The sequence below is a fragment of the Lagenorhynchus albirostris genome, chromosome 18, assembly GCF_949774975.1.
Source record: "Lagenorhynchus albirostris chromosome 18, mLagAlb1.1, whole genome shotgun sequence".
Lineage (NCBI taxonomy): Eukaryota > Metazoa > Chordata > Mammalia > Artiodactyla > Delphinidae > Lagenorhynchus > Lagenorhynchus albirostris.
The window spans coordinates 11,061,302-11,084,549 of record NC_083112.1 but is presented as its reverse complement, the minus strand read 5'-3'; the positions used below and the strand labels follow the sequence as shown (position 1 = coordinate 11,084,549).

General features: G+C 36.1%; 1 protein-coding gene across 1 annotated transcript in view; it reads right to left on the bottom strand.

Moving 5' to 3' along the window:
* Positions 1–23,248, bottom strand: part of NBEA (neurobeachin) — a 627,916-nt gene that overhangs the window by 513,375 nt on the left and 91,293 nt on the right. The window contains exons 9-10 of the mRNA XM_060128644.1: positions 881–1,078; positions 121–254 (exon numbers count right to left, since the gene is read on the bottom strand). Coding sequence (XP_059984627.1) covers positions 121–254; positions 881–1,078 — 332 coding nt within the window. The remainder of the gene's footprint in view (positions 1–120; positions 255–880; positions 1,079–23,248) is intronic.

The following is a 23,248-nucleotide window of genomic DNA, read 5'->3' as shown; positions in this document are numbered from 1 at the left end:
TTTATTAGCACCTCAAGGATAAAAACCAGTATTATAATACATTTACACAACACCAAGTGCACCATGCATAATCTAAATGAGGAAAAAATGGCATAACTTATATATTCAAAGAAAACTTACCAGACAGTTGTTTCCACTTGACTGTCATTGAGCTGCCGGTTGTCCAGTTGTGCAAAAAGTGGGAAAAGCACTTGAATCCCTCCAATAGAATGAATTGCACTATGAATTGAATGTGTAACTATAGCTTTTACATCCTATGTTCAAAAACAAAAATGTTTATTACATTTTCTGAAGCATAATGTTATCACTATTTGCTTCTTCCAGCTTCATAAGAAAATTAAATAAAATAGATATTTTTAAATCTATTTTTAAAATTTAAAAATCAAAATTATATAATTTTGATACACATGTAAAATAAAAGTTTGAAATATCTTTGCTAATCACTTAAATTTGAAATCTTAAGTTGAGAGATTTTTACAAAGAAAATATGAAGTTCTAAATCAAAACATATTTTAATATGTTTTAATAAGAGACTCATGGATGTAAAGACACACAGGCAATTTTTATGTTAGGGAGTTATACATTATTAAAGCAAAGTATTTTTTAGTATCTGCAATTATCTATTTAGCTAATTCACTGATTTTATTTCAAAGGATATAGAACATATAACAGAAAAAAAAGATTTTCTACTAAGGAGACATGTCCAAGGTAAAATATATTGCCAAAAAAAAGCAGAAGGCAAAAACATCATTCAAAGAACTAGAAAACCAAAAAAGAAAAACAAAGAGCAACTGGAGATTTCTAGATGAGCAATGTTTAATATGTAAAATAAAGACACAGTGCTGATGAGAACATGAAGATTAAGCTACTATTCACCCACCTGGAGCATTAGAGCATGTGGGGAATGCACAAAAATCGATGCATTTTCCTTTGGTGATGATTCCAGGCACAACTGAGCATCCGTGGCCTTAGCGTTATATGTAAATGCGATACTACTTGCAAGTTTCCCATCATACAGAACCTGTTTATGATGTTCTGCCAAATGAATATCACTCTCAGATTTAAACTTGAAGGTGCTCTGAAAAAACAAAACTAAATTAAACACTCTTTAAATGCAACATAATAAAACTCTCAAGTTTTAAAGAAGAGAAACATTTTAAACATTTAAAGAAGAGAAACATAATAAACAATTTGTTGTGACCCTTCCAAGTGTCAGGCGCTAGTCAGTGGTATTACATTATTTTGTTATTCTCACTTCAGTTCTATGAGTTAAATTTTATTATGCTAATAAACATGCTCAGATCTTCATATTCTCATTTTATTAAGTGTTTTTGTGTGTGTGTGGAACGTTTTTATCTTATTTTATTTATTTATTTTTTATAACATCTTTATTGGAGTATAATTGTTTTACAATGGTGTGTTAGTTTCTGCTATATAACAAAGTGAATCAGCTATACATATACATATATCCCCATATCTCCTCCCTCTTGCGTCACCCTCCCACCCTTCCTCCCTATTCCACCCCTCTAGGTGGTCACAAAGCACAAGCTGATCTTTATTAAGTTTTTGATTATTTATAAAATAATTTTATTAGAATATTATAAAGCCAGATGATACTAAATGTAAATAGGATTTTACTTTAATAATTCAAAACATAAATTTAATTTTGCTTGTTAACAGTTTCAAAAGTATTTATAGAAGTAAGTAGTGGCTGGCACATGAATTACTAATATAGAAATGGCTATAATAGTTATCATTTGAGACTAAAAAAACTGTTTATTCACAAAAATATGTCTTTACTATAAAAAGTTTATCAAGATAGTGAATATCAATGCTACTCCACAAAAAAAATCATGATGGCCATGTTAAAACCCTAAAGAATAGATGACAATTACAATAGGAAATTGAAACAAAAAATTATTTTTAAAAATATTTTAATGAAATTATGAGTTAACTATATTAGGTAATAATACTGCAATATAAAATCCAGCTGACTGCCTTCTTCACTGGTTGCCTTAGTACTGTAAAACAACTATTTTAATATGTATTTCAGTAAAATCATAAATGCTCAAAATGTTTAAAATTTGGGTTTTTTTGGATGCTAATTTTTCAAAATTTTTACTGGAGTATACTTAATTTAAAATGTTGTGTTAGGGCTTCCCTGGTGGCGCAGTGGTTGAGAGTCCGCCTGCCCATGCAGGGGACACGGGTTCGTGCCCGGGAAGATCTCACATGCCGCAGAGCGGCTGGGCCCGTGAGCCATGGCCGCTGAGCCTGCGCGTCCGGAGCCTGTGCTCCACAACAGGAGAGGCCACAATAGTGAGAGGCCCGCTTACGGCAAAAAAAAAAAATTGTGTTAGTTTATGCTGTATAGCAAAGTGAATCCGTTATATATATACCTACATCCACTCTTTTGTAGATTCTTTTCCCATATAGGTCATTGCAGTAAGTCCCCTACATATGAACCTTCAAGTTGTGAGCTTTCAAAGATGTGAACTGTGTTCGCATATCCAATCACGTAAGTTAATTCACGTGTCTGGCGTACACTGTCACGTGGGTGCATCCTCTACAAGTGGTTGTGCTTTTGTGTACTTTACTGTGCAGTACCATATGCAGTGCAATAGTACAGTATCTTTATTTCAAGCCCAGGATATCCGGAAGCAAACATCTCCTATTGTTGACGATCCTTCAGCTCTACCATCTCCCTCCCCCAGTCAGTAACTCTTCCTGCCTGTTCACTCGATGCCAGCCCCTGTATGTCTGCTGTTGTACTGTACTACTATACTTTTCAAGGTACTGTACTGTAAGATTAAAAATGTTTTCTTTATTTTTTGTGTTTGTTTTTTTATGTATTATTTGTGTGAAAAGTATTATAAACCTATTCCAGTACAGTACTATATAACCGACTGTGTAAGCTGGGTAACTAGGCTAACTTTGTTGGACTTATGAACAAATCAGATTTACAAAAGAGCTCTCAGAACAGAACTCATTCGTATGTGGGACTTACTACAGAATAATGAGAGTAGTTCCCTGAGCTATACTACTGTAGGTCCTTATTAGTTCTCTATTTTATATATAGTAGTGTGTATATGTCAATCCCAACATTTGTTTCTAACTCAATCTTTTAAAAGTAAAATTTCACAAATACATTAGAATTTTGACTTATTTTGTGAGCCAGTGATCAAAAGCACAATTAATTATTTTAGAGGAGTAAAACAAATGAGTTAATTTATAGAAATAAAATTATTTAGCTGAGGGAATTTCGGGGAAGAGTATACAGAACATTGAGACACAGGGGAAGCTGACCAAATAATGAAAGACTACAGGAGCTGGATAACCCAAAAGCAAATTGTAGTACAATCAAGTAGAGAAGTGATGCCTCCTTATGTTGATGATATTTTACTAAGAAAAACAATGTGTAAATGATGGGAATAACAACTGGAAAAAGAGCAACGTATGTTCTAGCTTAGTAGAGCTACCTTAAACTAAGGAATTTATTTTTAAATTTGACATCAAAAGCAAAGGCAACAAAAGCAAAAATTAACAAGTGGGACTATATCAAACTACAAAGCTTCTGCACAGCAACAAAGGAAACCATCAACAAAATGAAAAGGAAACCTACCAACTGGAGAGAATATTTGCAAATCATGTATCTGATAAGGGGTTAATATATAAAATATAAAAAGAACTCATACAACTCAACAGCAAAGAAACAATTCATTTAAGAAATGTGCAGAAGATGTGCTCATTTTTCTGAAAAAGACATAAGACACAGATGGCCCAAAAGTACATGAAAAGGTGCTCAACATCACTAACCATCAGAGAAATGCGAATCAAAACCACAATGAAGTATCACCCCACTCCTGTTAGAATGGGTATTATCAGAAAAACAAGAGATGTCAAATGTTGGTGAGGATGTATAGAAATGCAGAGAATGGCAAGGATGTCCATGGATAAATGAATGAACAAAGAAAAAGTGGTATATATGTACATTGAAATGTTATTCAGCCATAAAAAAAAGAATGATATCTTGCCATTTACAACAACATGCATGGACCTTAAGGGCATTATGCAAAGTGAAATAAGTCTGACAGAAAAAGACAAATATCATATGATCCCACTTGTGTGTGGAACCTAAAAACAATAATAATAAAACAATGAACTTGTAGATACAGAGAACAGATAGGTGGTTGCCAGAGACAAGGAGGAGGGGGGTGGCAAAATGGATGAAGGGGGTCAAAAGGTACAAACTTCCAGTTATAAAATGAGTAAATCATGGGAATGTAATACACAGCATGGCGATTATAGTTAACAATACTGTATGATATATTTGAAAGTTGCTAAAAGAACAGATTTTAAAAGGTCTCATTACAAGAAAAAAATTTGTAACTATGTATGGTGAATGTTAACTAGACTTATTGTGATCATGTTGCAATATATTCAAATATCCAATCATCATGTTGTACACCTGAAACTAATATAATGTTACATATCAATATCTTAATTTTTAAAAGTCAAAAAAGTAAAAAGAAAAAAGGAAGTTCTGTAGAGAAATTTATATAGCAAACTATAGATGAGATCCTGAGTAGAAGAATTAAGATTACACAAAAAGGTTTGAACTGGGTGTGCATACTTCAGATATCTTTATTATCATCCATAACTGTTGCTTTTCCAATTGTTTTGTTGTAGCTAGGGCCAGCGGGAAATATCTAACGGCTTCACCAGAAATATTGTTCATTATGAAGCATAAGTCGATATAAGGTAGGTCTATCCTAACACTATCCCCAAGTATCTTATAAAACATTTTACTCATGAAGCATGTATCCAACGATCAGATTATTCTCATGCTACAGTTTTTGGTTTTTTTGTTTTGTTTTGTTTTGTTTATTTTAGCACCGCTTCCCAGAGGAGATTTTGCTTCCTAATTACAGACTGCTTATTGGTAATTTTTTAAAATAAAATATGGGCATTTCTGACAAATTTATACAAAAATTATTCTTCAATTAGTAAATCAAATATAAATAGCCCCATTAGATGATTTTATGCTGGTGTAATAAGAATCCTTTAAATACGGTACTGCTAATAGGTTGATTCTTTTCAGCTGCAACAGATATTCATTCTTCGAACATGAATTCATATTAATAATGTTTACTCACAAATTTTTGCCCCAACAGTGAAATGCATGAAATAGTGAATCTAAACAACATGCTACAGTGCTCACTAATAATGAAGCATTTTAAATTTAAAGATGTATCCTAAAATATGAGCGGCACCAGCAAAAACATGGCAAATTAGATTACTTGCTTGCTTAAAATATGCTAAGATTACAGTCTTCCATATTAATTTAAAACATAAAATGTAATGAGCTTTCAAAATAAATCTATATTTTAAGAATCTATTTTGCTAAATAAAATTCTATGCTTATGGCAGCGGTCCCCAACCTTTTTGGCACTAGGGACCGGTTTCATGGAAGACAATTTTTCCATGGAACAGGGGTCAGGGAATGGTTTCAGGATGATTCAACTGCATTACATTTATTGTGCACTTTATTTCTATTATTACTACATTGTAATATATAATGAAATAATTATACATCTCACCATAATGCAGAATCAGTGGGAGCCCTGAGCTTGTTTTCACCTGCCACTCACTGATAGGGTTTTGATATGAATCTGCAAGCAATTGTTTATTATGATCTCTGTGCAGTCAAACCTCTCTGCTAGTGAGAATCTGTATCTGCAGCAGCTCCCCAGCGCTAGCATCACCGCCTCAGCTCCACCTCATCATCAGGCATTAGATTCCCATAAGGAGCGCACAGCCTAGATCCCTCACGTGCACAGTTCACAGTAGGGTTCTTGCTCCTTATGAGAATCTAATGCTGACACTCATCTGACAGGAGGCGGAGCTCAGGCAGTAATGGGAGCGATGGGCAGCGGCTGTAAACACAGATAAAGCTTCACTCACTAGCCCGCCGCTCACCTCCTGCTGTGCGGCCGTGTTCCCAACTGGCCACGGACGGCTACCGGTCTGTGGCCCAGGGGTTGGGGACCCCCGGCTTATGGAACAAAAAATATTAGTATTAGTATCAAAATGTCTAGGAGGGCTTCCCTGGTGGCACAGTGGTTGACAGTCCGCCTGACGATGCAGGGGACACGGGTTCGTGTCCTGGTCCGGGAAGATCCCACACGCCGCGGAGCGGCTGGGCCCGTGAGCCATGGCCGCTGAGCCTGCGCGGCAGGAGCCTGTGCTCCGCTACGGGAGAGGCCGCATTAGTGAGAGGCCCACGTACCACCAAAAAAAAAAAAAAAAAAAAAAAAGTCTAGGAAATAGAAATTAAAAGTATAAATAAATGTATTTCAGAATTTCTCTAAAAAGGAAGCATGTAAAAATGTTAAATATGTTATATAATCCTCAAATTGTCTGTTAACATGTCGAAGTGAGAGGGCATCAAATAACACGACTTCCTAATTCTGATGAGCTGTCACAGAGAGATATAAGCATCCAACCCTTTGGAGAAGAATGCAGGTAAATAACATATAGTAAAACAGACTTTACAAAAAAGTAGATGAAAATTGTTTTTAGACCACACACACTGTTATATCTACAATTTTGAAGAATTTAAATCTGAAATTCTTTTCAAAGATTTAGATACACCAAAGTCTCTGCTTGTAACCAGAATTCATGCTGGAGGTAACCATATTTAATTGATGCCTACAATTAGACAATTTTCACAGTTCACCATGCTATACCACCTAGAATTTCCAGAGGAGCTTCAAGAGCAGCTTACAAATTTCAAATTGACTCTAACCTATTGTTATATATTGCTAAGCTTCTGACATTTTACTTATTCTCCCTGTTAAACAGCCCATCATGGGTAAAGACTGGCATAGCCATCTTTGTTTTCTTTGAAAGCTCAATTAAGTTAAGGATCTTTTTTTTTTTTTTTGCGGTACGCCCTTCCCTGCGCCACCAGGGAAGCCCGAAATCTCAATTAAAAGTTGATGAGTGAGGGCTTCCCTGGGCGCAGTGGCTGAGAGTCCACCTGCCGATGCTGGGGACACAGGTTCGTGACCCGGTCCGGGAAGATCCCACATGCCGCGGAGCGGCTGGGCCCGTGAGCCATGGCCGCTGAGCCTGCGTGGCCAGAGCCTGTGCTCCGTGACGGGAGAGGCCAAAACAGTGAGAGGCCCGCGTACCGCAAAAAACAAACAAACAAACAAACAAACAAACAAAAAAAAACCAGAGTTGATGAGTGAGTTATTACATCCACTATGGAAACAAGTATGGAGGTTCCTCAAAAAATTAAAAACAAAACTTCCACATGATCCAGCAATTCCACTTCTGGATATTTATCTGAAGAAAATAAGAACACTAACTCAAAAAGATATATGCACCCCCATGTTCACTGAAAAGTTATTTACAATAGCCAAGACATGGAAGCAAACTAAGTATCCATTGATGGATGAATGAATAAAGAAAAGATGGTATTAAGTATTCAGCTATAAAAAAAGAAGGACATCTTGAAATTTGAAACAACATGGATGGACCTTGAGGGCATTATGCCAAGTGAAATAAGTCAGAGAAGGACAAACATCACTTATCTGTGGAATCTAAAAATCGAGCTCTAGATAACAGAGAACAAACTGGTGATTGCCAGAGACAAGGGGGGAGGGGGTGGGAAAAATGGGTGAAGGTGGTCAAAAAGTACACACTTCTAGCTATAAGATGAATAAATGCTGGGTATATAACGCACAGCATGTTGGTTATAGTTAACAATACTATATTTGAAAGTTCCTAGGAAAGTATATTTTAAAAGTTCTTAACACACACAAAAAATTATAACTTTGTGAGGTGATGGATTTGTTAATTAGCCTTATTGTGATAAATCATTTTGCAATATATACACATATCAAATCATTATGTTGTAGACTTTAAACTAAGAAATGTTATGTATCTATTGTATTTCAATAAAACTGGACAAAAAGCTTTAAAAAATTAAAAAAAACAGTACAGTACAATATAGTTAAAAGCCGTAAATTCAAAACCAATTAGACTTGAGTTTGTATCCCAACTCTGTCACCTATAGATAATCACCCACAAGTTATCTGCCTCTCATCTGCTACACAACCAACACATAAAATAATATAAAGCACTATGAACAATACCTGATACTTTTAAAGCAAAATGGTAGCTGCTATTATTACTACTTCCTTTTCTACTTAATATTATACATTTTCTTTATTAATTTTTTCTTAAATGTTACTCATAAAACATTTACCATAAATGTTATGGTAATGGCATATTGCACTGACGACAGTGTAATTCAGATAACTGACATAGTTGCTATTGAGGCAAAGTCTCATTGAGCAGAACTTTAATTACCCAAACTAGAATTACTTAACACAAATATGAGAAAATGTGCCACAATACCGCTAAACTCAAAAAAACTAACTTTATCTAATTGTTATATGAGCAGAGGTATGTTACTTTTCTAACACTAATCTCTGAAAACTTCACCAATGTCAAGGATATAGCCATTTTTTCATTGAATTTATGTTAGAATAAAATATATTTGACAAAACCTATTGCTTTCCCCAGAATCATTATGTGACAAATGATGCTGATATTAACATAGTAATGACATTCCAATATTCAAGGAATCATATTTTCTGATGTATAATTAAGAGAATGTTGCCACTTGTATATTGTACAATGATTTTCTCCTCAAAACGAATAAGTAATCCATCTGAATTCATTAAAAAATAATCATTCAAACTCTAATATCTCCAAACTACTCAAGGAAAATACATATATAGGATCAAACCATTCTCTTGCTACAAATTTTTTGATAATTCCACATGACTGGAAAATCCAAATTCATTGCTTTGATATTCAAAACCTTCAATAACTTGGTTTCAACCTATGATAATCACCCTCGCATTCTACCATAAATCACACCATCTACTCTGTATTCTCCCATGAAGCCATGCCTGATTATGGATCAATCCATAAACACATCCTGTACTCCCTTGCTTCTATCCCTTCAGTCATGCCCACTGTCTCACATTCTATCATCACGTCCTGCTCACCCTCTCCATTACTTATTTTTTTCAAGAACCCTGAAAAATTTCCTTCTCTATTTAGAGTTCCTAAATCTTCTGCAGCTGGAATTAATCATCCTTCCCCAAAACGTTAATAGTATTTGCATTATGTTTCTTTTGTGGTATACATGTCAACTTTTAATTATAAACATTTACAAATACAATTATTCTCTTAAATAAAGTATAAGCTTAATCCCCAAAGCTTTAGAACAGTTCCTTGAATATAACAATTATTCAATATATTATTGAATTTTATTCAATCACATGCCCTACAATCATTATTACCAGATCCTAATAAGAAAGAATGTAGAGGAAAATAAAAGGTTACAGTCACAAGCATGCCAACAAAGGGCAAATAGATTAGCATAGAGTATTTCAATGCAAGAAGTGAAGTCAGTGCTTCAACATAGTTGAAAATGACTCAACCAATCAAATCTTAAAAAGTTATAACAATGACATATATCAAATCAGCAGAAGTGCCAAGTACCAGCACTATAATTACTGCAATATTTCAAATACTGAACAAGAGAAACACATCACTAATACAAACCAATATCTAAGAGAAATATTAAACATAATGTTAATAAACTACTTATACCAAATTAAGCAATCATTTACAAATATCAAGTAATTTTATGTAACTCATTCTTCTAATATAAGAAAAGTTGTTTTTTTCGTTTTTGTTTTTTCTGGCTGCGCCACGAAGCTTGCAGGATCTCAGTTCCCTGACCAGGGATTGAACCCGAGCCACGGCAGTGAAAGCCTGGAATCCTAACCACTAGGCAACTAGGGAACTCCCCAAAGATTTTTTTTAACATGCATGTAGTTGCACAGAAGAATGGATATTTTGGTAGGTTGAACGTTTCAAAAATTAAATTGCAAAAGCAATCAATATCACAGAATGATAAAAGATACACTTTTTAGAAATGATTTGAGGGGGAAAATGTGTGAATAATTATAATCTAATAGAGGAAACCCCTGAATTGTCTACACCACTAGTGTCATTCGTTGGTTTTGGTTTTGGTTTTGGTCATGCCATGGGGCATGATGGATCCTAGTTCCCCGACCAGGGATCAAACCCATGCCCCCTGCAGTGGAAGGGCAGAGCCCTAACCACTGGACCGCCAAGAAAGTCCCTCATTTGTTTAATAATTACTGAGCACTCGAGGATGTGGGCATAAACCTTCTCTAATTGGGTCGATACTCCAAAGTCTCAAACAACTGTGTGACCTCTGGTATCTCTCTTCTGCTCTTCGTAACATCTTCCACCGACGGCTCACAGCATCTCAACACAGGAACCCTGACAAAGACTTCTATCCTTACCCCAAGAGCTTGCTCCTTTTCGATACCCTGCCCCACAAGTTCCAGCTGTTTCAGTACCTCAGAGCAGCAGGCCCAACCGGCTATACCTGGCTTCTACCTACTTTATGCCTCAATAAAAATACTAGCCCCAGCCAGAGAGCTGCGGTCATTAACAAGCTCATCTCAAAATGCTTTCCTCGACTTCCGGGAAGATGGCAGAAGAGTAAGACGCGGAGATCACCTTCCTCCCCACAGATACACCAGAAATACATCTACGCGTGGAACAACTCCTACGGAGCACCTACTGAACGCTGGCAGAAGAACTCAGACCTCCCAAAAGGCAAGGAACCCCCCACGTACCTGGTTAGGGCAAAAGAAGAAAATAAACACAGACAAAAGGATAGGGACGGGGCCTGCACCAGCGGGAGGGAGCTGTGCAGGAGGAAAAGTGTCCACACACTAGGAAGCCGCTTCGCGGGCGGAGACTGCGGGTGGCGGAGTGGGGGAACTTCGGGGCTGCGGAGGACAGCACAGCAACAGGGGTGCGGAGGGCAAAGCGGGGAGATTCCAGCGCAGAGGATCGGGGCCGACCGGCACTCACCAGCCCGAGAGGCTTGTCTGCTCGCCTGCCGGGACGGGTGGGGCTGGGAGCTGAGGCTCCGGCTTCGGGTCGGAGCGCCGGGAGAGGCAAGAGACTTTTTCTTCCCTCTTTGTTTCCTGGTGTGCGAGGAGAGGGGATTAAGAACGCTGCTTGAGAGAGCTCCAGAGACGGGCGCGAGCCGCGGCTAAAAGTGCGGACCCCAGAGACAGACATGAGACGCTAAGGCCCCTGCTGCCTCCACCAAGAAGCCTGTGTGCGAGCACAGGTCACTCTCCACACCTCCCTTCCGGGGAGCCTGTTCAGCCCGCCACTGCCAGGGTCCCGGGATCCAGGGACAACTTCCCCGGGAAAACGCACGGCGCGCCTCGCGCTGGCAACGTCACGCCAGCCTCTGCCGCCGCAGGCCCGCCCCGCCCTCCATGCCCCTCCCTCCCCGCAGCCTGAGTGAGCCAGAGCCTCCGATTCAGCGGCTCTTGTAACCGCGTCCTGTCTGAGCAAAGAACACACGCCCTCCGGCGACCTACACGAACAGGCAGGGCCAAATCCAAACCTGAGCCCCTGGAAGCTGTGAGAAAAAGAAGAGAAAGGGAAATCTCTCCCAGCAGCCTCAGAAGCAGCGGATTAAAGCTCCACAATCAACTTGATGTACCCTGCATCTGTGGAATACATGAATAGACAACGAATCATCCCAAATTAAGGAGCCCTGTGGATGAAAGGCTCTTGGTGCTGCAGCCAGGAGTTAGTGCTGTGCCTCTGAGGTGGGAGAGCCAACTTCAGGACACTGGTCCACAAGAGACCTCCCAGCTGCACATAATATCAAATGGCAAAAATCTCCCAGAGATCTCCATCTCAACACCAGCACCCAGCTTCACTCAACGACCAGCAAGCTACAGTGCTGGACATCCTATGCCAAACAACTAGCAAGACAGGAACACAACCCCACCCATTAGCAGAGAGGCTGCCCAAAATCATAATAAGTCTACAGACACCCCAAAACACACCACCAGAAGTGGACCTGCCCACCAGAAAGACAAGATCCAGCCTCATCCACCAGAACACGGGCACTAGTCCCCTCCACCAGGAAGCCTACACAACCCACTGAACCAACCTTAGCCACTGGGGACAGACACAAAAACAACAGAAACTACGAACCTTCAGCCTGCAAAAAGGAGACCCGAAACACAGTAAGATAAGCAAAATGAAAAGACAGAAAAACACACAGCAGATGAAGGAGCAAGATACAAACCCACCAGACCTAACAAATGAAGAGGAAATAGGCAGTCTACCTGAAAAAGAATTCAGAATAATGATAGTAAAGATGATCCAAAATCTTGGAAATAGAATAGATAAAATGCAAGAAACAGTTAACAAGGACCTAGAGGAACTAAAGATGAAACAAACAATGATGAACAACACAATAAATGAAATTAAAAATACTCTACATGGGCTCAATAGCAGAATAACTGAGGCAGAAGAATGGATAAGTGACCTGGAAGATAAAATAGTGGAAATAACTACTGCAGAGCAGAATAAAGAAAAAAGAATGAAAAGCATTGAGGACAGTCTCAAAGACCTCTGGGTCTTTAAACACACCAACATTCGAATTATAGCGGTTCCAGAAGAAGAGAAAAAGGGACTGAGAAAATATTTGAAGAGATTATAGTTGAAAACTTCCCTAATATGGGAAAGGAAATAGTTAATCAAGTCCAGGAAGCACAGAGAGTCCCATACAGGATAAATACAAGGAGAAATATGCCAAGACACATATGAATCAAACTGTCAAAAATTAAATACAGAGAAAGCATATTAAAAGCAGCAAGGGAAAAACAACAAATAACACACAAGGGAATCCCCATAAGGTAAACAGCTGATCTTTCAGCAGAAACTCTGCAATCCAGAAGGGAGTGGCAGGACATATTGAAAGTGCTGAAGGAGAAAAACCTGCAACCAAGATTACTCTACCCAGCAAGGATCTCATTCAGATTTGATGGAGAAATTAAAACCTTTACAGACAAGCAAAAGCTGAGAGAGTTCAGCACCACCAACCCAGCTCTACAGCAATTGCTAAAGGAACTTCTCTAGGCAAGAAACACAAAAGAAGGAAAAGACCTACAATAACAAACCCAAAACAATTAAGAAAATGGGAATGGGAACACACATATCGATAATTACCTTAAATGTAAATGGACTAAATGCTCCCACCAAAAGACACAGATTGGCTGAATGGATACAAAAACAAGATGCATATATTTGCTGTCTATAAGAGACCCACTTCAGACCTAGAGACACATACAGACTGAAAGTAAGGGGATGGAAAAAGGTATTTCATGCAAATGGAAACCAAAATAAAGCTGGAGTAGCAATTCTCATTATCAGACATCATCAGACATCATCAATTCTCATTATCAGACAAAATAGACTGTAAAATAAAGACTATTACAAGAGACAAAGAAGGACACTACATAATGATCAAGGGATCGATCCAAGAAAAGATATAACAATTGTAAATATTTATGCACCCAATATAGGAGCACCTCAATACATAACGCAAATACTAACAGCCATAAAAGGGGAAATTGACAGTAACACATTCATAGTAGGGGACTTTAACACCCCACTTTCACCAATGGACAGATCATCCAAAATGAAAATAAATAAGGAAACACAAGCTTTAAATGATACATTAAACAAGATGGACTTAATTGATATTTATAGGACATTCCAACCCAAAACAACAGAATACACTTCCTTCTCAAGTGCTCATGGAACATTCTCCAGGATAGATCATATCTTGGGGCACAAATCAAGCCTTGGTTAATTCAAGAAAATTGAAATTGTATCAAGTATCTTTTCCAACCACAACGCTATGAGACTAGATTATCAATTACAGAAAAAGATCTGTAAAAAATACAAACACATGGAGGCTAAACAATACACTACTTAATAACGAAGTGATCACTGAAGAAATCAAAGACGAAATCAAAAAATACCTAGAAACAAATGACAATGGAGACACGACAACTCAAAATCTATGGGATGCAGCAAAAGCAGTTCTAAGAGGGGATTTTATAGCAATACAATCCTACCTTAAGAAACAGGAAACACCTCGAATAAACAACCTAATCTTGCACCTAAAGCAATTAGAGAAAGAACAAAAAAACCCCAAAGTTAGCAGAAGGAAAGAAATCATAAAAATCATCAGAAATAAATGGAAATGAAGGAAACGATAGCAAAGATCAATAAAACTAAAAGCCGGTTCTTTGAAAGGATAAACAAAATTGATAAACCATTAGCCAGACTCATCAAGATAAAAAGGGAGAAAACTCAAATCAATAGAATTAGAAATGAAAAAGGAGAAGTAACAACTGACACTGCAGAAATACAAAAGATCATGAGAGATTACTACAAGCAACTCTATACCAATAAAATGGACAACCTGGAAGAAATGGACAAATTCTTAGAAAGACACAACCTGCCAAGACTGAATCAGGAAGAAATAGAAAATATGAACAGACCAATCACAAGCACTGAAATTGAAACTGTGATTAAAAATCTTCCAACAAACAAAAGCCCAGGACCAGATGGCTTCACAGGCGGACTCTATCAAACATTTAGAGAAGAGCTATCACCTATCCTTCTCAAACTCTTCCAAAATATAGCAGAGGGAGGAACACTCCCCAACTCATTCTATGAGGCCACCATCACCCTGATACCAAAACCAGACAAGGATGTCACAAAGAAAGAAAACTACAGGCCAATATCACTGATGAACATAGATGCAAAAATCCTCAACAAAATACTAGCAAACAGAATCCAACACCACATTAAACGGATCATACACCATGATCAACTGGGGTTTATTCCAGGAATGCAAGGATTCTTCAATATATGCAAATCAATCAACATGATACACCATATTAACAAATTGAAGGAAAAAAAACATATGATCATCTCAATAGATGCAGAGAAAGCTTTTGACAAAATTCAACACCCATTTATGATAAAAACCCTGCAGAAAGTAGGCATAGAGGGAACTCTCCTCAACATAAAAAAGGCCACATATGACAAACCCACAGCCAACATTGTCCTCCATGGTGAAAAACTGAAAGCGTTTCCACTAAGATCAGGAACAAGACAAGGTTGCCCACTCTCACCACTCTTATTCAACATAGTTTTGGAAGTTGTAGCCACAGCAATCAGAGAAGAAAAGGAAATAAAAGGAATCCAAATCGGAAAAGTAGAAGTAAAGCTGTCACTGTTTGCAGATGACATGATACTATACATAGAGAATCCTAAAGATGCTACCAGAAAACTACTAGAGCTAATCAATGAATTTGGTAAAGTAGCAGGATACAAAATTAATGCACAGAAATCTCTGGCATTCTTATACACTAAGGATGAAAAATCTGAAAGTGAAATCAAGAAAACACTCCCATTTACCATTGCAACAAAAAGAATAAAATATCTAGGAATAAACCTACTTAAGGAGACAAAAGACCTGTATGCAGAAAATTATAAGACACTGATGATAGAAATTAAAGATGATACAAATAGATGGAGAGATATACCATGTTCTTGGATTGGAAGAATCAACATTGTGAAAATGACTCTACTACCCAAAGCAATCTACAGATTCAATGCAATCCCTATCAAACTACCACTGGCATTTTTCACAGAACTAGTACAAAAAATTTCACAATTTCCATGGAAACACAAAAGACCCCGAATAGCCAAAGCAATCTTGAGAACGAAAAACGGCGATGGAGGAATCAGACTTCCTGACTTCAGACTATACTACAAAGCTACAGTAATCAAGACAGTATGGTACTGGCACAAAAACAGAAATATAGATCAATGGAACAGGATAGAAAGCCCAGAGATAAACCCATGCACATATGGTCACCTTATCTTTGATAAAGGAGGCAGGAATGTACAGTGGAGAAAGGACAGGCTCTTCAATAAGTGGTGCTGGGAAAACTGGACAGCTACATGTAAAAGTATGAGATTAGATCACTCCCTAACACCATACACAAAAATAAGCTCAAAATGGATTAAAGACCTGAATGTAAGGCCAGAAACTATCAAACTCTTAGAGGAAAACATAGGCAGGACACTCTATGACATAAATCACAGCAAGTTCCTTTTTGACCCACCTCCTAGAGAAATGGAAATAAAAACAAATAAACAAATGGGACCTAATGAAACTTAAAAGCTTTTGCGCAGCGAAGGAAACCATAAAGAAGACCAAAAGACAAGCCTCAGAATGGGAGAAAATATTTGCAAATGAAGCAACTGACCAAGGGTTAATCTCCAGAATATACAAGCAGCTCATGCAGCTCAATAACAAAAAAACAAACAACCCAATCCAAAAATGGGCAGAAGACCTAAATAGACATTTCTCCAAAGAAGATATACAGAGTGCCAACAGACACATGAAAGAATGCTCAACATCACTAATCATTAGAGAAATGCAAATCAAAACTACAGTGAGATATCTCACACCAGTCAGAATGGCCATCATCAAAAAATCTAGAAACAATAAATGCTGGAGAGGGTGTGGAGAAAAGGGAACCCTCTTACACTGTTGGTGGGAATGTAAATTGATACAGCCACTGTGGAGAACAGTATGGAGGTTCCTTAAAAAACTACAAATAGAACTACCATATGACCCAGCAATCCCACTACTGGGCATATAGCCTGAGAAAACCATAATTCAAAGAGTCATGTACCAAAATGTTCATTGCAGCTCTATTTACAGTAGCCCAGAGATGGAAACAACCTAAATGTCCATCATCGGATGACTGGATAAAGAAGATGTGGCACATATATACAATGGAATATTACTCAGCCATAAAAAGAAACGAAATTGAGCTATTTGTAATGAGGTGGACAGACCTAGAGTCTGTCATACAGAGTGAAGTGAGACAAATACCGTATGCTAACACATATATATGGAATTTAAGAAAAAAAATGTCATGAAAAACCTAGGGGTGAAACAGGAATAAAGCCACAGACTTACTAGAGAATGGACTTGAGGATATGGGGAGGGGGAAGGGTAAACTGTGACAAAGCGAGAGAGAGGCATGGACATATATACACTACCAAACGTAAGGTAGATAGCTAGTGGGAAGCAGCCGCATAGCACAGAGAGATTAGCTCGGTGCTTTGTGACGGCCTGGAGGGGTGGGATAGGGAGGGTGGGAGGGAGGGAGACGCAAGCGGGAAGAGATATGGGAACATATGTATATATATAACTGATTCATTTTGTTGTGAACCTGAAACTAACATACCATTGTAAAGCAATTATACTCCAATAAAGATGTTAAAATGAATAAAAAAAAATGCTTTCCTCCTCTCAAGGATCTTGGGCCTGTGCTATGTGTAATGACAAATGTCTAAAAACGGATGCTTTGTGTATTTTGCCCATTTTCATAGTGATTTACAGTGGTAGGGCACATCTAGTACCAGTTATTCCATTATGGACAAAATCAGAAGTCAGGTTGAATGTTTTAAAAATGAATTAATTAAGCAAGAAATTTTGTAAACTGGATAGTAGGTTTTAAAAGATTATTTGTGAATTCTAATTGTCATCCTCATAAGTAAAAGAAACCGGCTAAAGGATACCAATTGATTAAAAAAAAAACAAGAGTGTTTTTCTGTTGGATGAATTCATGAAAGGTAACAGAGGGAAACAGATTTTTCCCCCAGCAAAAGAAACAAAAATCACTTAATTTTTATGAATTTAAAGCTTCTCGGGCCTCCCTGAACCATTTTTTGTTGGTTTTGTTTTATTTTTTTAATTAATTAATTTATTTAATTATTTATGTCAGTGTCGGGTCTTCGTTGCTAAGCATGGGCTTTCTCTAGTTGCGGTGAGCAGGGACTACTCTGTTGCATTGTGCGGGCTTCTCACTGTGGTGACTTCTCTTGGTGCGAGCATGGGCTCTAGGCACGCAGGTTTTAGTAATTGCAGCATGCAGGCTCAGTAGTTGCAGCACACAGGCTCTAGAGCACAGGCTCAGTAGTTGTGGTGCACAGGCTTAGTTGCTCTGTGGCATGTGGGATCTTCCTGGACCAGGGATTGAACCTGTGTCCCCTGCATTGGCAGGCAGATTATTAACCACTGCACTACAAGGGAAGTCCCCCGAACTGGTTTTAAAGCTGTCTTCTCTTCCAAGCATTTCCCAGTTCTTACAATCAGAACCCTTCTCCATGATCACATAGGACTCAGTGTTCACAGATTATACCATGACTATATTTTCATGCAACTTTACTTTTCAGCTTTTGTATGTCTTTCTCCCTTATTTGGCTGTAAGATCCTTAAAGATAATTTATAGTTTTGCATCTTCCATAATGCCTATAATAGTGCTCTGTACACAGAAACGCTTTAATAAATGTCTTCTGAATTGTAAAGTTGTATGAGAAAATTCATCATAATGTAATCATTTTCATTTTCCCAAGTCATTTTAAAGCTACTTTTAAATGACTTTTCCTTCTTCAGGGAAAATCCACGATTTAGAGTAAAATCATCTACCCCCTAATGTTTAAGATTAAAAACATACTACCCTATTTCATCTTCCTTGATTTTGGTCTTCCTTCTGGACTCCAATCATAAAACTCTGGTTTTCTACTGTTGCTAAAGTCTACCACTTTTCAGTTTTTGTCTGTTTAAATGTTTTTCTTTGGCTCTTTTCAGAGAGGCTGCACACTTTTCCTTGATTTACTGCATGTATAAAAGAATTGTTTGTTTTGAGAAACAAAGCAACCATTAAGTATGAATATGAAATCACCCATGTCCTTTGCCCCACATTGAACTTGCAAGCAAGTCTTTTGAGCTGAAAGTCCTGTACTAATAATTACTGATATAACTTTTTAAATAATATTCAATGAATTTAAGTAAATTTAAGTAAAAAGTCATGCAAAACACTAAAGATATCACTCTCCTTGGCTCATGATTACTATATTTTAAAAGTAATTTGTCTGAAGCAGTTTAGTGATACTTCTTACCCTTTTTGTTTGTTTTTTTTGGGGGTATTATACCTATGATGCTTAAGAACTCCAAGTACATGGTTTCTAAAAATAAGGACTGGAATAAAATACTGAGAAGTGTGTTGTGAAACACTGTAAATAGCTTCTCCATGTCTACATTTTAACACTGCTGAACTGTATGTACATTCCATTATCAGGTAAAAAAAAAAAAAAAAAACCTTTACTTTCATTTGGTTCATACTGCTTACAAAGGAATCAAAAATGTTTAATATATTCTCTTGGAAGTTATAAAATCTTTTTGGGGAAATATAATGTAAGATGTCTAATAAAACTAGTCTTATGTGGGGAAAAAGAATGGTCTTAATTTTTTCAGTCTGTTATACAAAGATCATTATTTCATACTTTTGCTAATTGTAGCAATACAACTTCACATCACAATTAATTATACCATATTTTAAAAATATGATTCAATTTAAATGACTGTAAACATATAATCCATTATGTACATAAAATAATTGTCTTATCTTAATCCCATTTGTGGTATTCAGATCACTTCCAAATCTTCAAACTTATATTTTTTAAGGTATAATAAGCAGATTTGTGCATAAATATCAATATTTATTGGATTATTATTTTAAGAAGAATTTTCCAAAAGAGAACTATTATATAAAATGGTTTGAATAGGATGGGGATGAGAATGAGGAATGACTGAGAATTGGCAAGTGAGATCTTTCCAGGGTGGTAGAAATGTTCTAAAAGTGGATTGTGGTGATGTTTGCACAACTCTGTAAGCTTATATAAAATAATTTACTTGTATACTTAAAATGAGTGAATTGTATGATATGTAAACTATACTTTAATAAAGCTATTATAATTTTTTAAAGAAAAACCCGTGTATGACCATATTTTGTACTAATTATACTCAAAGGAGTAACATGACTCAGCTTTCTTAAAAATAGAACATTTCAGTATAATATTTCAATATGGAACACTATGTGTAACAAGAGGACAATACACATTCTTTTCAAGAACACATGGAACAACTAGCAAAGAGGACACACATTTGGGTTCATAAGACAAACTTCAGCAAACTTCCAAAGACTAAAATCATATAAATGAAACGTATGTATTACTTGAAAAGTAAATTTAAAAGCATTCAAAGAAGAAATATAAAATATGAACTCTCTGACATCTATTTAAAAATTTATATTTATAATTTTTATTCAGAAAACACTCTAGGCTGCAGCTTCAATGCTGAGTTCTTGCAAATATTTAAGAAAAAAATTAAAATTAAGAAAAAACCCACTAAAGTAATCTATCCAGTCAATAAACAAATAATAAGCCCTAAAAGGAGACGGGGATAGTAGTACCCAGACATGCAGCAATATATTACCTAAAATGTCCATTTCCCAACCAAACACTGAGAGACATAGAAACAGGAAAATATGACCCATACATGGGAGAAGAAGCAGGCAACAGAAATTGCTAGTGATAGCAATCAGATGTCAGATTTAACAGAAAAAGACTTCAAAGCAGCCATAAAAACATGTTCAAAGAACTAAAGGAAACCATAATTAGAGAAGTAAATATAGTTATGATGACAATGTCACATTAAATAGAGAATATCAATTAAGAGATAGATATTGATATATAGGAAAGTGAAGAGAATAAATTCTAAGAGTTCTAATCACAAGAAAAACTTTTTAATAAATTCTAAGAGTTCTAATCACAAGAAAAACCTTTTTTCTTTTCTTTATTGTATCTATATGAGCTGATGGATGTTAGCTGAATCTATTAAAATAATCATTTCACAGTATATGTAAACCAAATCATCATGCTGTACTCCTTAAACTTATACAGTGACATAGTCAATTACTTCTCAATAAACCTGGGAAAATATTAATAGAATTAGTATTTTAAAATATCAATAAAATTAAAATTTAGTATTTTTTTTTAAAAGAGAGAAAGATATTATAAAAACAATCCAAATGGAAATTCTGGAGTTGAAAAGTACGATGAATTGAAAAGTTCTCTATAGGGTCTCAACAGTATATTTGAACAAGCAGAAGAAAGAATTAGCAAATATAAGATCAACAGATAAAGGTTATGCAATCCAAAAACCAGAGAGAAAAGAGAGTGAAGAATGATCAGAGCCTCAGAGAAATGTGGGAAACAATTAACTGTACTAAGGTATGAAGAATGAGAATACCAAAAGCAGAGAAGAAAGAGAAAAGAAAAGCAAAATATTCAAGAATTTAATGGATGATAAGTTCCCAATTTATTGAAAAGCATTAATTTACCTATTCAGGAAGCCCATGAACTTGAAGAAAGATAAAAGCAAAGAAATCTACAAACAGAAAAGTCATAGTAATGGTGAAAGCCCAAGACAAGGAGAAAATCTTAAAAGCAGCACAAGAAAAACGACTCTTTACTTAAAAGAGAACAATAATAAGATCAACAGCTGACTTCTCATCTGAAAAAATGGAGGCCAGAACACAGAGGAATAAAGCATTCAAAGTACTCAAAGAAAAAAATATCAACCAAGAATTTATATCCAGCAAATCTAGCTTTCAAATCTAAAAGGAAATAAGATACATTCCCAAATAAATAAGAACTAAGATAATTTACTGCTAGCTGACCTACCTTACAAGAAATAACAAAGGGAAGTCTTTCAAGCTAAAAGTGACAGTAATTTGAATCCACATGAAAAACAAAGAGCACCAGTAGTCATGTGGTTATAAAAGATGGTATAAATGCATATTTATTCTCCTTTTTCCCTCTTAACAGATTTCAAAGCAATTTTATAAGATAATGTGTATATAAAGTATGGTTTTGCCTATAACATAAAAATGTAATGTATTTGCTAATAACAACACAAAGGAGGTGAGTGGGAAAGCTATATTGAGCTAAGGAAATCAGTCCAGGTGATAAATGAACAAATGAGGAAATCCGTAAATGAAAATTAGGTTAATATAACAAAAGCTATAAACATACAGTTGATTTTCTTCTCTCAGCTTCCTTATAAGACATTCAACTATATAAAGTAATAATTATAATAATGTAATGTTGGGTTTGTAACCAACATTGTAATATGTACTACGTATAACTATATCACAAAAAAGAAGAAAAAATACATCTATAAGAAGTGACATTTCTATATCTCACTGGAATTAAGTTAGTATAAATCTGAAGTTGATTCTGATAAGTTAAAATTTAAATGGTTAAGTCCTATAGCAACCACTAAGTAAATAAGTAAAAGAAATAGAGTTAAAAAATTCATTAAAGATAGGAAAATGCTACAATAGAAAATATTCATTTAATGCAAAAGAAAGCAGTAAAGAATAAAGGAATTAAAAAGATCATGAGACATAGGTAACAGACAGAACGACAGATGTAAATCCAACTATATCAGTAACATTAAAGGTGAATGGAAAAACAATCTGCTCAAAAGGCAGATGGTATTAGACTGGATAATAAAACAAGATCTAACAATGTATTGTCTATAGGAGGCATACTCTAGATTCAAAGTCAAAAATCGATTCAAAGTAAAAGGGAAAATTTATCAACAATCCACAAGAAAGCTGGAGTTGCTGTACTAAGCAAAAACAGACTTTAAACAAAATATGTTACTAGAGGCAGAGTGACATTTAATAATAATAAAAGAATCAATCCACCAAGAAGATAATAACATATGTGCATCTAACAACCAAGCACCAAAATACATGAAGAAGAACTTGACAGAAACGAAGGAAGAAACATTAAGACAAGTTAAGATTAATAGTTGATAACTTCAATTCCCAAGTCGAACAGTGGATAGAACAACTAGGCAGAAGTCAACAAAGAAACATAAAAGTTGAACAACACTATAAAGTGATCAGACCTAAGAGATATCTCTATAACACTACACCCCACAACAGCAGAATATACATAACTCTTAAGTGTACATCAAACATTGGGTAGAGCAATGTTAAGCCATAAATCAAACCTGATTAAATTTACAAGGGTAAATATAATACTAAGTACCTTCTTTGACCAAAATGGAATCAAATTAGAAATCAATAATAGAAATTTCAGAAATTCAAAAATATTATGGAAATAAACAAATTGCTAAATAAAAATGTGTCAAAAAGAAGTCAAAAGGGAAATTATAAAATGTTTTGAGATGAATGACAATAAAGGCACAAATGCCAAAACATAAGCAGGTAAAGCAGTACTCAGAGGCAACACTGTAAGTGTTTATATTAAAAAAGACATC